The sequence below is a fragment of the Strongylocentrotus purpuratus genome, unplaced genomic scaffold (assembly GCF_000002235.5).
Source record: "Strongylocentrotus purpuratus isolate Spur 01 unplaced genomic scaffold, Spur_5.0 spur5_scaffold_7, whole genome shotgun sequence".
Classification (NCBI taxonomy): Eukaryota; Metazoa; Echinodermata; class Echinoidea; order Camarodonta; family Strongylocentrotidae; genus Strongylocentrotus; species Strongylocentrotus purpuratus.
Window position 1 is genome coordinate 797,810 of NW_022145613.1, and position 17,230 is coordinate 815,039.

Here is a 17,230-nt window from a genome sequence, read left to right on the forward strand (position 1 = left end):
CATTTTGCAACGCCACCGTAATTTTGCAGTACAATTTGTACGGCGGCCTATTGATTTCAACGCAGAATCGCACCGTGTGTTATATTTCGTGTGGGAAGACAAGAAAATTCTTCAAAATGCCTGACTCAGATTCAGAAGAAGAGCCTACCATAGCTTCAGACGTCGTCGTCACCAAGTATAAAATGGTTGGCGATATGGTCAACGGTAAGTTGGACGAGTTGTCTATGACGTTATTGAAATGACTGATGAGAAAAACGAAACATTTATCGGTGGAAAAGTTGTACCAGATGGATCACTCACGAATCTGCATGTACAGATTGCAATGCAGTGCAGTGTGGTGTATGCATGTGTTGTGTGCGTATGGATATTCATTCATTCATTTTTACCAATGTCCAATGCGCTGCATGCTCGATTGTGGAAGGTAGATCTACATAGACAGAGTCAGAATGTTTTATGGCATATATATACTTCTTCCTGCAGTCATAATAATAGCTTATGATTTGAAGGGAATTTGCTATTGTATTAATTTGATCTGTTGATGATGTGAGCTGAGCCTGAGCACATCACATGATTTTAATTATAAATTTGAAAATTGTAGTGTGTTAGCTGTTGAGACCCAACTTGACTTAAAAGTTTGAGTTCAAAGTCAAAGACTATGAAATGTTAAAATGATAAAGAGCATTGAGTGATTGGCTGATTATCTGATAAATATTGTTTTGTGTGTAAAAATTTAATTCTGTTGTGAAATCCTTTCTTTATTTCACTTGAAATCTAAATAAAAAGATTGAATCAATATTTAAAACTGACAGAATAATCAGCTTGTTGGTTGTGGGTTGGTCATCAGGAAGAAGAGAAAGACAAGATTGGTACACACAAGAAGCTTAAAATTAGAAGTGATGCAAACGGGCGACCGCTTAAACTAAAACAATAAAGTGAGTCCTGTGGCTAATTAAAGCTTGACTATTGATCGTACGATTGATGAATTTCACGTTATGTTTTAATGACACGTTGAAAAATTGTGTTTTAATTACTATACTCTATAGGTCCTATGCCAAATCATTTTTGTGCTATGGGGCCCTGGACTTGTGTGACATTGGCTATTAACTTAATCCAAAATGTTAACTTGATATCCAAGATGGCAGCACCTTCAAAAAATTATTCTGAAATTGACTTCATGAAGGAAAATGCAATTCTTACATGATACTCTCATCGTACTCCTTCCCTTTTTTCCTCTCGAATTCTGTGAGCATTCGTTTTATGAAAGCAGGTACCAAGGTTACTCTGATTAATTTCATACTTAATAATACCTTGAAGACATATTTAATATGCTTCTGCTACCCCATTCTTTGTAGGAGCTAATATAGTTCTCAAGTCTTTACTTTATTTTTCTCTGTTTCTCTCTGTTTCTCTCTGTTTCTCTCAGATGTCCTGAAGCAGGTAATGGTGAAATGTGTGACAGGTGCAGAGGTCGTCTCGATCTGTGATTTTGGAGACAAGACTCTAGAAGAGATGACAGGCGGGGTCTACAAGAAAGACAAAGAAATGAAGAAAGGTACAAAGAATTTATGAATGAAATGAAATGGTATTGAAAAGAGCAAACAATATAATTGACTATGTTTGCAATTTCATTTCCAAAATGGTCTAATGCAGTCTTTAATTTGCATTTGATTTAGAAAGAAAATTATTTATTATCATTGTTATTATTGGACCTGATGTAAGCTTGTCTATGTAAATACTTTATCTGCATGGTAAATTTTCTGCTTGGTAAAGCTGATGGGTCAGATTATATAAGTTATTTTGGGGAGGTTGTTTGGAGATTAATATGAAAGCAAACACTGATAATACTGGAAGGACAGGAGGAGATAAAGTTGATCCACTTTTCATCACACTTTAATCTTTTTCTTTCCTTGTCTCATGTAACTAGTTAGTCCGTGAAACATGCATTTTTCTTTTAAATCTTTATTGGATGATGAAATAAAGGAGTGAAAAAGAGATTTTTTAGTTGTTTATTTCCGATTCATAATAGGAACCAGTGCAAGTAAGTGAATATTATTTGTTTGTTTTCAGGTATTGCATTCCCAACATGTATATCAGTCAACAACTGTGTATGTCACTTCTCACCGCTACGGAGCGATAAGAAAGTAGAGCTGAAGGACGGAGATGTTGTCAAGATGTAAGTATAACATGACACAAGAGGGTGTCTGAGGTTTGGAGGGTGGAGAAGTTGTGGGTAGGGAGGAGTAGCTTTGATCTGTATGTTCTGACAGTGTACTGCAAAATTTAAATTAAAGAAAGTAAATACATAGGAGTAGTGAGCAAGTATGTTATCAAAACTCCATAAGACCTCTGGAAAAAATATTTCTGGTTGAACAAAAGAGGAACAACCTCCTAAAAAAACCTGTGAGGTGGTCCCACTTTTAAATCTATCAGAGAGCTCCTGTTAATAGAGAAGTAGTTTCTACATTACTGCTACATCAATTGGTTACCACTATCCAGAGATAGATAATACATGTAAGAGGTGTTGAAGCATGGCTGACTGTCATATGCTAACATCAACATCATCTCTGCTCAATCGGCAAGCCCTAATCTGAAATTTTGAAGAACTAAGGAATCGTAAGGACACCCACACATTTCTTTATTCCAGGCCATCATCATTCCAGGATCTGTAGCAAGAAGTTTATTTCAAGTTTCAAATACTCAAGTTTCAGTCATTAAGATTTTTGGTTACACATGACAAGAAAATTGTTTCCACTGTTTCTCTCTGTCATTTTTGTTAACCATCTTTGGAAAAATTGGTTAATTGGGTATGGGTTTAGATTTGGCTCAAATGTCAGTGGTGATCACTATTATTCCCCTGGTTTCTCTTTGATTTGCTAGCGATCTTGGTGCTCATGTAGATGGCTTCATAGGCGTCGTTGCACACACCCTGATTGTCGGGGCATCGTCAGACAACAAGGTCAAAGGTCGAAACGCTGACCTTCTCAGGGCAGCACACACAATGGCTGAAGCAGCATTAAGGAAAGTCAAGCCAGACACACAGGTAGGATATTTAATTAATATTTTCTGTAGAGAGTTAGAGTATGTAGGATGTTACAATGTAAAGTTTTTGAGCCAATATAATCAAGATGACTCGATGTGAATATGAAGTGAACTTCACAAACATGTTTCCGAGAATACTTTTATGAAGTGAATGTGGTGAGTACTTGAGATGCAGACTTTATAAATGTACCTTGGCTAAAAAGAGGTCTGGTAATATTTCTTTTACATTAATATCAGTAACGATGTCTATTTTACAGATATTAATGGTGACCATTCACCAAAATAATTTTCTCTATATTTATTAGGTAATATATTGCAGCTTCAAGTATTAATGCAATCCTTGATACATTTTTTCTCCTCCTCATGCTCGTCCTAACAATTTCTGTGCATAGTCATTGGGAGTGATTTTTCTTTGAACAACAAAGTATTTTTGATGGTTGGTTCCCCAGAGATTTCATTCTTAATGTAGTTTCTCTCTGAATATTAGCTTTTTTTGATGCATCTGCAATGTTTTCTTGTTTATTTATCTTTGTTCAGAATAATGAAGTAACAGAGATGATCCAGAAGGCTGCTGAGTCTTTTGGTTGCAAACCAGTCTCAGGGATGTTATCTCATCAACTCAAGAGAAACATCATCAATGGTGAAAAGAGTATCATCCAAAACCCTACAGAAGAACAGCTGTAAGTTATCCAACCCTGCACCCTCCAAACTTGCATATTATGCCATAAATTAAAAGTTAATAATTAAAAGTTTAAACAATATAGGTGCATTGTGCTGTTTGTGCCTCCACCCTTAGTTGCCTACTTTTTTTCACTCGCTATCTATTTTACACGTAAAAGAATTTATTTTGCAACAGTATTATTTTGTGGAGGTATACTAAGTTTTATCTGAACAAGGATTTTAAGCCTGTTGTACAAGTGGTGTCATTCCTCTAGAATTAATGCCACAATAAATAGTGAACAATACTACTGATAATAGATGCTGCTTGTAAGTATCGGCTTGCATGGTGATGTAGATATACAGTAGGCTTGCGGGTGCACCATGTGAGAGACGGAGGATTGAGGAGTCCTGAAAAGGAAAGGACTCTCTGTAATCTTTCTTGAGGGTGTGTAGTCCTGAAAAGGACTGTTGGTGTAGTCTTGAAAAAGACTGTTGGTTATCTTTCTTAGCTTATAGTTCTAAGGAGAACTATAGCGCTTGGAGAGGATGAGTGGCGGGTACACATGAGGAGTTGTACCAGTATTTACAGGTAACTCTGCTCAAGTCATATCTGTTGGAACAGCAAAAATAGTTTGCCTTAAATGCAAAATTAAACTTACATGTAGGAAGTGTAAATAAAACATGTTTTTCATAGTTTGGTCGACAAAATTGATTGACTTAGGAAAATTCGACTTGTGCTACTTCCAGTTTACTGTACTACATTGTCTTCTATACCATCAGTATGAAAAAGTGTTGCCAGTCTGCAGTTTGGTTTACAAGCGATTGGGATTCTACTATGGATTAAAAAAAAACGTATTAAATATTAAGGTAGGTGAATTCTAGATTGATATAGACAAAGTTTTTGTCATATTCTGGTCAGAAATGTTCTAAATTATTTGTTTTGTTTCCAGGCGAGAGCACTCCAAGTGTACCTTTGAGGTTCATGAGGTTTATGCTATAGATGTACTGGTGAGTACAGGAGAAGGCAAGGCTAAAGAACGAGAGAATAGGGTCACGGTCTACAAGAGGACCGATGAAACTTACCAGCTCAAGATGCGTACCTCGAGAACATTCTTCAGTGAGCTGACCAAGAGATTCACCACAATGCCTTTCTCACTCAGGTAAGTCAACTACTGTAAACGCTGTTATTTTCGCGCGATTAATTTTTCGTGCTGAGCGACCCCAAAACATATTCGCTGGTTCTTAAATTCACGTTGCATCAAATTCAGCTCACACAAGAAGTCATGTTTATATTTTTGCGGGTTCTAAAATTTGCGGACAACCAACCTAAGCGTGAAATCCGTGACAATTAATGTACCACAAATATTTCTGCGTATATTTTACAGTAAGTGGTAGGGAAGGAAAGCTTTAGATGTTGTTTCTATCAGTGAATCACTGTTGGTAAAAGGGATGCAATTAATGAATATTTCTTTTGAAACATCTGTATAGATATATTTTCCGACTGATTCACTGGATGCCTATCTTGATTTCTAGTAATGATGGGCATATATTCTTTAAAAAAATCAAACAAATGTGCACAGAAATGTTGTAAACTACAAATAAATGACTACAAAGATATTTTGGTAGCAACTGATTGCTAAGTAATGGGCAAAGAAATGTCTACAAGGAAATAAAACTATTTGTGCCACTGTTATGCGACATGAAATCTAGAATTTATTACAAGTCAGTTTTCCTCTAAATTTCCTTACCAAAACATAGGATCAACCAAAATTTTGATGTTTTATTTCTTTTCAAAATAATAATAATACATTTATAGAGTGCAGAAACAATCCAACATTAATATTAATCTGATAAAGCGAAGAGTATGAATTGATGATTTGCTGAAGTTTATGCCATTTCAACAGTGGAATTTCATTTAGAACTTCTCTTTTATATTGTATCAATGATATTAAAAATTACAGATTTTAATGTCAGGCTAATTGTTGAAAGGGACGGCATATTATTTTGTCACAAGTGATTTGGAAGTAACTGATCAATTTTGTCAATGTTTTTGCAAGAAAATCAATAAAACTTTCTTTTTTGATTGCAGGTCGTTTGAGGATGAAGGCAAGGCTCGTATGGGTATCGTAGAATGTCTGAACCACAATCTTGTTGAACCTTATCCAGTTCTATATGAGAAAGATGGTAAGCTATTTACATTTTAATTTTTTTTTTATCTAATTAAAACAAAAAAATGGGCTTAGTTTAGACCAATGTTACCACAGAATGAAAGTCTCTTCTAGAGGCAAGGGAGAGTCCAAGAATCCATCGAACAATCAATTGGTAACCTGTACCAAATATGTTATCTCTCTCTCTCTCTCTCTCTTGTGATCACATTATCATTGGAACCTATGGATGGATTACCATCAAACTCAAGATATGTATGTTTTAAGCCTGAGTCATTACGGTTTTTGTGCTAAACGGTTAACCGTTAAAAGTATACGGGCGGTTTCGTTTAACCGTTTAATAATAATCTGAAAAAGTGAAAATACAGTATTTGTAATAGTGCTGTAGCTCGGAACCCTGCTGGTCTTCAGACTGTCGGGCTGAGCATTCCCAGCCCCAGACTATGGCACAAATTGGGTCATCCTGATAAACAGAGACCAGTAATAAACAACATAAAACATGTCTTATTATTCCTCATCTGAATTTGATATCATGATTAACCTTGCAAAGTTACTCTGTGAAGATTGCTGATCTGTGACGTGTTTATATATGCCTTTGCAATGCAATGTTTGCACATGGTCAGGGAGAGAGCTCCCTGCATGTATCATTGCCATATGAAATTATGTGGAAGTGTGTATCACACACACCCAAGACACACCCTGCAATGAGCTGATCCAGGTTAGTGACCAATCAGGAAGGTTCTCTAGCTATGTGGGTGGAGTTTGATACCAGCATAAATTACAGGTTGGTGACCGCGCGTGCTTTCACCGTACCCAGTTCTGTGGGAGGTCAAGAAGCCACGCCCACATGTGTGCATGTGACAAGCATGAGCTCTCCATCTGTGTGTATGTACAGTGTATTTGGGCGCCGGAGGTTTGTGTGTACATGTGTGTGTGACTGAGAGAGCATGCATGGGCTAGCATGTCCCTGCATGTCCCTGCATGGACGAGGCAGGGACACGAGAGAGTAAAGAAGTAAAACAAGTGAGACTAGATAGAAAGGGTGGCTGTGTTAATCGGCTGAATTGAAGAATGATCAAAAACTTAAATTACTCACAATATCCAAGACTTTGTTGATTGATATTTCTAAAACTTCAATTATTATTGTTATCAATATTTTTGTATTTTATTTATATATGAACATTATTTTAGGGGGCGAGTCGGCAAGGGATGGATATTAATATTGAGAGAGAGAGAGAGAGAGAGACTCGGGGGAGAAGGGATGTGAGAGGAACTGACCATCGAATGTGTAAACATTTAGAAAGTTGTGAGCTGAGAGTGCAGTAATAAGAAAAGGTACATGAGCGATGAACACATTGCAGAGAGAAGGGAATAAAGAGGGTGAGAAAAGAGAGAAGGGGGCTGGTTGTTTTATTGTTTACAAATTCATTCATGGGGATTACTGCTGCCAGAAAGCTGGCGCGCAGCGGCCAGGGTGTAACATTACACTGCGGTTTCTTTGATTATCTTTATCATCGGCTATTAGCACATTCCAAAATGTATGCAAATAACGGTTAACCGGAGCGAGAAATGCTAAACGGTTTTGATGAATGCGGTCGGATAACCGTCGGTTAAACGGTTTGACTCAGGCCTAGTATGTTTCTTGCAGAGCCAATGAACTGAGTAGATGTTGGGGTCATGAGGTCAAGGATCAAAGGGTCATACATGTATTTCAGAAATAGCTTGTAATCACAATATTCTGAGAACCTGTCAATGGATTACAGTCGTACTTGAATTTGAAAATTGGTTCTGTTTTGGTTACTAAAATTGCTCTATGACAGAGGCATCATTTTCGACTGCGCGCAGTCAAAGTTCCATCTAGTTAAACTTATTTTCAACATTCAAGTCTGTCACTGTTACATGTTAAAAACCCTTGTGGACTGCCCTGTTAAACATAGACCAGTTGTTATTGGAGGATATGACATACAACCTTTATTTGCATGCACATTGTCATGGGTTATTTTTTACTTCAAATAATAATAATGATAATGAACGTTACTTTCATAGCACATCTCACTAACAAAAAGAAGTCCCTATCCGCTTAGGAAAAAAGGAAATAGAGAAAGGGCAGAATAAGAAGTGAACAATTATGCCTGATACTTAAAAATAATTAATTACAAATAAAAAAAATGATACACAATTTCTATATACATGTAGCATATTATCTCAGTCCCATAGTGAACCTGGGTTTTTTCGCATGCCATAACAGCCCATGTTATGGTGTGTAGTAAACCCCAGGGAAAGTAAAATAAAGTTTGTAGAGCTAATACTTCATCCCCTGATCAATTCTGTCCGTGGGAAATTTGCCCTTTGAACCACATAACTTTAAGAGATACATCATGTATGGTGCACTTACACATGGGAGTAGTTACAAGTTTTTTTAACAAGGACAATGACGAAGTGTAACAACTTTGTGCAGGTATGTCGCATGCACAATCGCCTTCGAGCATGTAGGTTTAGGTTTAGGTTTAGGATGGATTACTGAATATATCTAATTGATCAAATTCACGTTGAAATGTATTTCATTTATTAAAAAAAAAACGCATTTGCAAAATGTATGGAACAGATCACGAAATACTAATGCATGAATGAGGAGACAGCTTATAATGGCAAGAGCCTTATTAATGCTGCCTATAAATAGTTAACAGAAAACAAACAAATATATACAAATACAGAGAAGCAAAATAAAATGAAACGATACAACGGTAAGAGAAAAGTCTGATCATAGATAATGGTATAATAGATAATGGTAAAAATTATAGATATTCAATATTAGTTGGTTTGTCGACAATAGTTGTTTTGTCGACAATAGTTGTTTTGAGGTATTAAATGTAACAGAAAGATAATAAATCATGACAATGTTAAAAATTGTTTGGCTTTATCACGAGGGTGTGAAAATGTTTGTTTATTTAACCTGATATGTAACACATCCTTGATTCTATATTTCAGGTGAGTTTGTGGCACAGTTCAAGTTCACAGTGCTCTTGATGCCTAACGGACCCTTGAAGATAACAGGTCTACCGGTCGATCTATCTCTCTATCCATCAGACAAGTCAGTTGAAGACAAAGAACTAAAGGTAAGACCCAAGCATGGTCAGATATACCTCACTCATTTTCCCACTCTAATATTAATTTTTTTTCAATGTAATCAGAAAATAAGAGGAATAATTACATTTGAGAAAAATCCCCCCCCCTTCCCCCCAAAAGTAATATTTTTCAGAGATTGAGAAAGACAATGTGTCTGCCCCCATAACCATGCTACATAAAATATTTCAAAGTTGGTATTTGTTCAAGATCAGAAAACATGTGTTTGATTTTTTCAAGCTTTGCTTTGTACAATTATTAACAATCAGTTTATCATTTTGATAGCAACTTGATTTGTATAAGGACTTTCTGGGTGTATGATCTGATCTGATAGTCAGTTTTCACTATTAATGATGTTGATTTCTTCCGATCTGCTGATCACTAGGAAAGTAAATGTTGGAAGCATAATTTTTTATGCCTACATATAATCTTCTGAAATTAAATTCATTGAAAAGAAGGAATTGCAAAGTACCGATGAAGTGTTCACTTTAAATTCAATTTGCCTATTTCAGGAGCTGCTTAATTCCTCAGTTAGTCGCAAGGCTCAGAAGAAGAAGAAAAAGAAGGTAAGTCGATCAATCACAGAAAAAAAGTCCTTTGACAATATTGATAAGAAGGGTATTGATAAATGACATGTAGAGTGAGCTGTAACCCAATGTCTTACTGTTGGTTTCTGCCATCAAGAATAGATCCCTCTTGTCATGGTTAATGGAATACTGCCCTCTGTAGTGTAGTGGAAGCATAATTAACGTCATGCCACTCCAGGAGGTCAAATTCAGAGTTGTTGACAATATGCACATCTTTTATGTCTTCAAGTCAGATGTGCCACTGGTGACATTCTTACATTTAAAGACAAGATGGTCAATTTTGTTTAGATTTGTCTCTTATAAGTGATAAAGGAGGCGATGAACAAATGTGCACCTTTACACCCCAATCAGTTATAGCAGGAGAGACCTGGGAGTTACAGTGGTTAAGGTTGCTTTTCCATTCCCAGGCACAGGTGATACCAAATAATAATGATAATAATAATAATATTGGGTTCTTGTAAAGTGCTCATATCTGTCAGACCTGACACTCCTGGCGCTCCTGATTAGAATATTTAATAATAATAAGAAGAATATACTACACTACGGAGAGGTTAGAACAAAGGTACATGACAGAAAGCAATGGAGGTGCATAGCCGCCAACCCCTTCCGAAGGGACGGCACTAGATGATGATGATACTCCACCAAACTTATTCTATAAGATGATTCTATGTTTGTTTTTTGTCATTGCAGGCGGCCAAGCAAGCCGAGGCAGCTGAAGATGAAGAAGCGCCTACCCTGGTCGAGGAGAAGAAACCTACCCTGGTCGAGGAGGAGAAGAAATGATAGCAAGTCATTCATATCTGTGTATAGGACAGTATTGTGTGTACGACCATCATCTCAACGTGTGCGGACAAGATGGTGTAGTTTTCAGTTCCCTCTCCCCCATATCCTATCGTCGTTTAAATCTTAGTTTCTTTTTATTATTTCCTGCTACAAGTATTATTTCTACTTGTAATTATTATTGATTTCTATGGAAGCCACAGTTTTCTACCGGGATGGATTGTAAGAAAGTGCAGAGTATCTGCACGAAGCAAGAGTGGAATTACTCATCATCTTATGCATTTGGGACCATTGATAGTTTAATGAAGAAGATATAGGTTGAGGTTTGTTGGTGAGGGTCAATTAAAACAGGCTATAAGAAAGATTTGGATGAACACAGCCATAGAGATGGTTAAAAGTGTTGACTGTACTTGAGCCTTCATGTGGGAGGCATTGTCTATGAATGGATGGCATGGGTGAGGATGAGATTGAAAAGATTCCTTAGATGAGGGAAGAGCAAATAACAACCACACAGATAAAATTTAAAAAATGTTTAGACATGGATATGTTAAGCAATTATACTTTGAAGAAGAAGTAAAGAGGGATATGAAATCATTGAGAGTCTATATCTTATAGTCCAGAAAATCATGGTTTAACTAAAAAAAGAGTATGTATGATTTTTATACCAACATATAGAATTGGGACCGAGTATTTTGCGAATGTTTTATGATTAGCTATGAATGACAGGGCTTTGGCTGACGTGTTTGTGATTTTGAGATATCAGCCGATATGGGTTTGGGCAAAGTTTTAAAGAAAAAATAAGCGAGATATTTTGATGGAAATGTAAAGCCTGCGACTGGAAAAGGCAACTCTGTAATTATTATCTTTGTATCCTCATTGTTGATTTCTGTTTCCAAGATTCTTTATGTCATGTCAGCTTATTCTTCTGATTGTAAGGATGATTGTAAGGACTGTTACCAAACACTGACGTCATTTGATAAGATTTTCTTCTTTTCATAGCTTGAGATTGAGAGAAAAAGCTTTTAAGATCTGGAAAGGTCATAGAGATAATTGAAATCATTGTTTCTTATTTCAGTTTAAAAAACATGTGGTCGATGTTCCTGGGTCCAATTACATGCAGTGACGTGAGAAAGAGAGAAAGACTCAAAAAATGTTGAAAATATTAATAAGAGCCTTTTAAGAGATGAAGATTTAGATCTTGATATCTGCTCTATGAGCCAAGCTCTTATATATCAGTATGTGCCCTGGTAGGACAAAATTCATATTTTGTGTAATTTTTTATCAAACCTATTACGGCCTCAAGACAGACTATTCTTGTATACAAGCTTTATGAAATCTTGCTCGCAGTTGTAGTTGTGTTTTGTAATGTCAACTAGAATATTTAGTATGAAGGATCTTTGTGTGCCAGTCTGAAAGATGTTTTTAGTAATGAGTGTGAATTGCTTTTTTCTTTTTCCTTGGCCAATTATTGATCATGTGAAATACTTGGTTCAAGTAATGGCTAGAGTCTTCCAAGAGTTTGGTAGTACTTAGTTTAGTTTTTAGATCCTATGTTTGTGGAAAGCCAGAAGTTCATATATATATTCAGGAGACCCAACATAATCTGTAGAATTTGCTGAAAATATAGAATTCTTTTCCCACAAAGTGTAAAACAATCAATGGACATTTTCAATTTGTTGAATTAATCCTCGCTATGTGGTCTTGGAATTAATTGAAAGCTCTCTGATAAACTATCCATAGAGAATTTTATTTTTATCCAAACAAGGTAGATGTGCTCCTCAACAAATTGTATAAAAGTATCTTCTGTAATAATTTGTCTGGAATTTGTGGTTTCTTTATTGGTGCTTTAACTTGTCACCTGCTTTGGTCAACCATTCAGGAAAGTGAGATTGCCATATTTGACATTTGTCACACATTCAGTGCTCATGTACTGTACACGATGTGGCAGTCTCGGGTTTTGATCCACGGTGAAAAATGAGGTAAAAGGATATTTAATTTTGATATGGTCGTACCACATGAAAACATTGACAATTTAAGGGGTGGGAAATAGTCCCCCCCCCCCCCCCCCTGCACCAACATGTGATTTTAAATTTTAACAGATTTTTTTTGTCATCAAGACAATCTGCTGTTGACGGTCATTATCTTTTAATTTTGGGCCATTTCCCTGTTACTCATAATTTTTAGATTTTTATTTGTATTAATACGATTGGTATGAGCTGTGGTTTATGAGTTATCACTGTGAAACCAATACTACTTGTAGATAGAACCTTAAAACTTGAAATAAATCAAGGAATTGGGGACCACCATTTACTAAGTTTTCCCTATTTTGTTCTCAAATGGCTTGTGAAATGTATGAAAAGAAGTTGTAAATTCTGAAGGATATGTGTTCATGAATTATGTATCGTTTGTCTCTAAGAGTGATTATGTAATCAAATTATTAATTGCTTCGTTAGATTAAGCCCTCATTGGTATCATTTATAGATAGCTTTTGTAGAATAAGCAACTATGACCCATATCATTTGTGTATTCAACTATTCTTTTTCAAGTAGGAAATCTTGACAAAAATCTAGGAATTAGTTGAAGAGATGACCGTCTTTGGTGGCGATGTTTCTGCAGGCAATGGGCACATCTGTATGATCTGATGTTATGTCTTAATGACGTATGTGATGATGAATTATTTGAGTAGTTTTAGGGATGGGGGATTGCCCGGTACCGTACAATCAGTCATGTCTGTGGTCTTTTGCTTATTTTTTCATTCTCAATCTTTATGTTCTTTTTCATGAAAACGAGGAGAAAATAAAAGTAAATGCCAGGTGATCACAATAAACAAGAAGAAAGGAACATTTGCTGAGCTTTGTGTTTGTGTAAGAACCTACTGTAGACCCAGAAACTCTTGCAACATGAAACTATCAAGATTTATTAACAAGAGTGATTTTAATGACCAGAGACTTCCAAATTGCACCAAAAAAAAATCAGTGTTCTGTCAGTTACTCAATTTATTACTCATTACTGAATGAAACTTTCTTGAATCTGAACCATGTGTGAAATTCTCAAAGTGTCATTTGCTGAAAGGTTGCTAGTTTTGACTGTAGATGGACCTCTGTGAAAAGTGAAACAAATCCCCCTCACATTGATGTATAGATTCTAAACGTGCAAATAATTACCATCTTGGGATGGTATAGGTAAGAGAGATGACAAGGAATGAACAATGGAGACCGTGAGAGAGAAACTAGAAGAGAGAGAGAGAGCGAGAGTGAGATAAATAAGGGGGTAGGGACGCTGAGAGTCGAGGCGATGCAACTAATTATCAAACATTCATGTATCTACATTACATTGGACTTGAGAGAGAGGGGGTATGTAAATGAGGAAAATATGTGATGCAATTATTCTCAAATGACAATTGCTTCTACCTTTATTTTGTCAGAGCTAAAGGGTTAGGGTTTTGATTTCTGTACAATAAAACTAGAATCTTGTGATTGTGTTTAAGGTTGGACTTCAGGTTATTTATAGTATTGGGTCCAAGGTTGGAAATTAAGAATTTGGTTTATTAGTGCTGGAAATTGACTGTAGAGCAATTGTCAATGAAGCATGTTGTTCTAAAACAAAAACGGTACACTTTTGTATGAAATAACAACACACATATTTTCCGTGATATGCAGTATAAGCTTTAATATTCAACTGATATTCCTCCAAAATTGGTTGGCAGTATGATACATGCATAATAATAATAATAATATTTAGCTTTTATATAGCGCTTAATACAATGTCTCTAAGCGCTTTACAAATATACTATTACCCGGTCATTGGATTCAGTGCTTGCCCGCACACACTGTGTGTACAATCTCCACTCCCTGGGGAGCATTCCAGCCAGGCGTTACTTGATGCTCAAAAACTGACCAACAATGACGGTCGCATCCTACCGGGTACCCAGCATACCATGACCAATTTTCCACACCGTGATCAACTAGACAAAATTGCTTTGTCAAGTACATTCATAGATACCGGTAGACATCCAACTAGTTTTAGAGGAAATGATTTCTGATGAGCCATGCTGCTTTTGTGACTCCCAAAATTTGTTTTGATTTGTTTGCTCATTGTGATACTGGAGCTAATATGATACTCATATTGAGATGGTTTCCACAAGTGAGCACTAACCAATTGAATACCTTCATGCATGTAGCTCTACAGCTAGTACTGTTAATTCTCAAATGAATGTAAGTTGTACTGGTGTCATCTCTTGGATCATGTGATACAAACTTTCCACGAAGCTAATTTTAAAGGTCTGATAAAAGTTAATAGTAATGTGAGAATCAATGCCTTCTCCTTCAGACAGAACACACAAATCAAGGTCTATCACACGTTATAATAAATATTAATATCGATATAAAACTGATAATATAAATATCAATCATTCAATAGCTAGCATCTAGCATAATACATTGAGCAAAGCATGTTTTAGCATTACTGAATACATTCTTAGTGCCATGTTAATAAAATTAAATGAATACAAGTAATATACTGTCAGCACTTATTAAAATATCACAAATCACAACCAAACATCTACCTACATAATTTGATCCATTCATCATCGTGTTTATATCTACATTTGCACAAAGTGTTGATATACAATTCATTTGCAATTTTGCACCATAAAAGGCTTTGCACTGTGCTAAAAAAGATTTTTAAAACATAATTGTGACATTTGACATGTCATCCGTCACATTTGGTCTAAAGTAAAGAAATTAGTATTAAATAAAATGAATAAACTTTAACCGAAGGAAAAAAGTGAAACAAATCTTGAGAATAAATCAATCAAAAATCAAATAGGATGAGAGAGGAGACTAATCAGAGAAAGTTCCCAAACTCAGAATAACTTTCAAGGAATTTTGTCACTTCAAAATTAATTCTGAACATTAATGTGCCAAATTCAGTCTTTCCTATGAATATACTTAAAATAAAATAAAAAATATTCATGTATGAAAGAAGCATTATCAAACTTCAGAACACATATTTTAAATCATTGTACAACATTTCGTAAAATAAATAAAAATAAATGCTACCATAATAACGGAAATATGAATATAAATCTTAGTCACACTAAAGTAGATTCATTGCACAAGTACTGTAAGCTAACATCATTCAGCCTATTTATACGGCAAGGAGCTGCATATCTATTTACAGTTACTCTAATCCTGCAAAAAGCTGTTACAATTTCTAACAATCTAACACAAACAGATGTTTGCTGTATTTATATTACCATTTACATTGGCTTTTAAAATGTAATAGCACTCATGTCTGTCAGGCTAGACACCCTGGTGATCCACATTGTAAAGAAGTTGAAAAAAGAATTGGGACATATAATGAAGATAATACACCGGAATAAAGACTACTGCAACAATATTTAGAAAAAAAATGTTGATGTTCTGTATACAGTCTAGTGAGTCAATATTCCATTACCATGTGCTTTGTTTCCATGTATTTATATGGACTAACAAGTCTGTTGACATGTACAGAAGAAGAAGAAGAGTCTATTGTACTATGTTTTGTGCTTTTTCAAAATTCATATATTCTCACTCAATGGCGTATTAAATAGAAATAGTGAACAAACAACTATACAACATTAATTGCTCTGCAAAAGTTAGGACCTTCCAAAACTGTTTTTCACAGTACCACCAAATTAATGGAGTTGCAATTAGATCATATCAGTACTATATGCAGTGTGAATGACCCCTTAAAGTGCATCTCTTGATAGTGCAACAGTGAAGACCCTTTCACACATGTCTTGGGCGTACTCGATCTGATGTGGTGCTACCCATGAAAGGTGGTACAGGACGCATTGATGGTGACTCTCCACCTGCAAAACAGCAAACAAAAGATAAAAAAGAAAACAAATAAGCAATAATTTAACAGAGTATACTTGTAGGTAGTTTCACAGTAAAATTACTGAGAAGTTTTGAATGAGATAGAAGTAATGAAAAAAAGAGGAAGAAAAGCTCTGAAACCACATGGACAAAATGACAAACATTGATAGATTACAATGAACACAATGAATATCACAAGACAGTCGTAAAGTCACATACAGATTAACAAACTAGAATTATATATCACAAGATGATTTATGGAAAGAAAGAAGAGTATATGAAATGTGAATAAAATAAGAACAAACATAACAGCAAGATACAACAGAAAGATACAGAAACAGTACTCACTCCAAACACATAGAACAACAATATAAATCATGAAGAAGAAAAAATAATTAAAAAATTAAAAACAAAGAAAACAAAGAACAGACAAAAGAGAATATATTTTTAGTACATTTAAGGACTTACTACAGTAACAGATTTAAACAAAATCATCCCCATCATCTTAAAATCAGAATAAATTTTAATTTTAGATATCAAATGAAATTTGTTATCACTGACAAATCTAATTCTGAATGTAACACATGTGAACGAAACAGAAAGGTTGTTAGTAAGATTGTATTTTGTAATCTTTGTTCTACATACGGTAAGTTTTTTTAAATGCACTTGGCATGCAAACAGATAATCACTGATCAGTGGATCAGATGGCTGGATCTTTTCCAATGGATAATCAAATTGGGAGTGAAACTACAACATTTCTTTCAGTTTGCATCCCCTAAAAGTTAAATGTGAATACTGCATCATCAATATGCAAATAACAAAAAGGCAAATTGGTTGCTGAGAGGCAGGAATTTCGATTATAGTTGGATTTTAATATGGCACATAAGACTGCAAATTGGGAGGAAGGGGGAGGGGTGGAGATTGAGAGTGAGAGTGAGAGAGAGAGAGAGAGAGAGAGAGAGAGAAAGAGAGGGAGGAAGAGAAAGAGAGAGATAGAGAGAGAGAGAGAGAGAGA

At 35.5% G+C, this 17,230-nt stretch overlaps 2 protein-coding genes across 3 annotated transcripts in view; one reads left to right on the forward strand and one right to left on the reverse strand.

Annotated features, from left to right (window-relative positions):
• The first annotated feature begins 42 nt into the window (after positions 1 to 42).
• LOC115918341 (proliferation-associated protein 2G4-like) lies at positions 43 to 13,195 on the forward strand. Its single transcript, XM_030974243.1, has 10 exons — positions 43 to 204; positions 1,424 to 1,552; positions 2,068 to 2,173; positions 2,878 to 3,040; positions 3,577 to 3,719; positions 4,650 to 4,859; positions 5,789 to 5,883; positions 8,853 to 8,980; positions 9,500 to 9,553; positions 10,265 to 13,195. The coding sequence occupies exons 1-10, from the start codon at positions 117 to 119 to the stop codon at positions 10,355 to 10,357; spliced, it is 1,209 nt and encodes a 402-aa protein (XP_030830103.1). The 5' UTR covers positions 43 to 116; the 3' UTR covers positions 10,358 to 13,195.
• A 2,574-nt stretch (positions 13,196 to 15,769) lies between these two features.
• The window catches only part of LOC115917904 (epsilon-sarcoglycan-like), a 72,999-nt gene continuing 71,538 nt past the window's right edge, over positions 15,770 to 17,230 (reverse strand). For both annotated transcript variants that reach the window (XM_030974248.1, XM_030974249.1), the window contains one exon: positions 15,770 to 16,208. In XM_030974248.1, the coding sequence (XP_030830108.1) occupies positions 16,126 to 16,208 (83 nt within the window). In that variant the 3' untranslated portion in view covers positions 15,770 to 16,125. The remainder of the gene's footprint in view (positions 16,209 to 17,230) is intronic.

Bases quoted from the DNA above. Each gene is read 5' to 3' on its own strand.
- LOC115918341 (XM_030974243.1), top strand. From the start codon at position 117: ATGCCTGACTCAGATTCAGAAGAAGAGCCTACCATAGCTTCAGACGTC. The intron at 4,860-5,788 runs GTAAGTCAACTA...TTTTGATTGCAG, and splicing joins ACAATGCCTTTCTCACTCAG to GTCGTTTGAGGATGAAGGCA. The intron at 8,981-9,499 runs GTAAGACCCAAG...TGCCTATTTCAG, and splicing joins TTGAAGACAAAGAACTAAAG to GAGCTGCTTAATTCCTCAGT.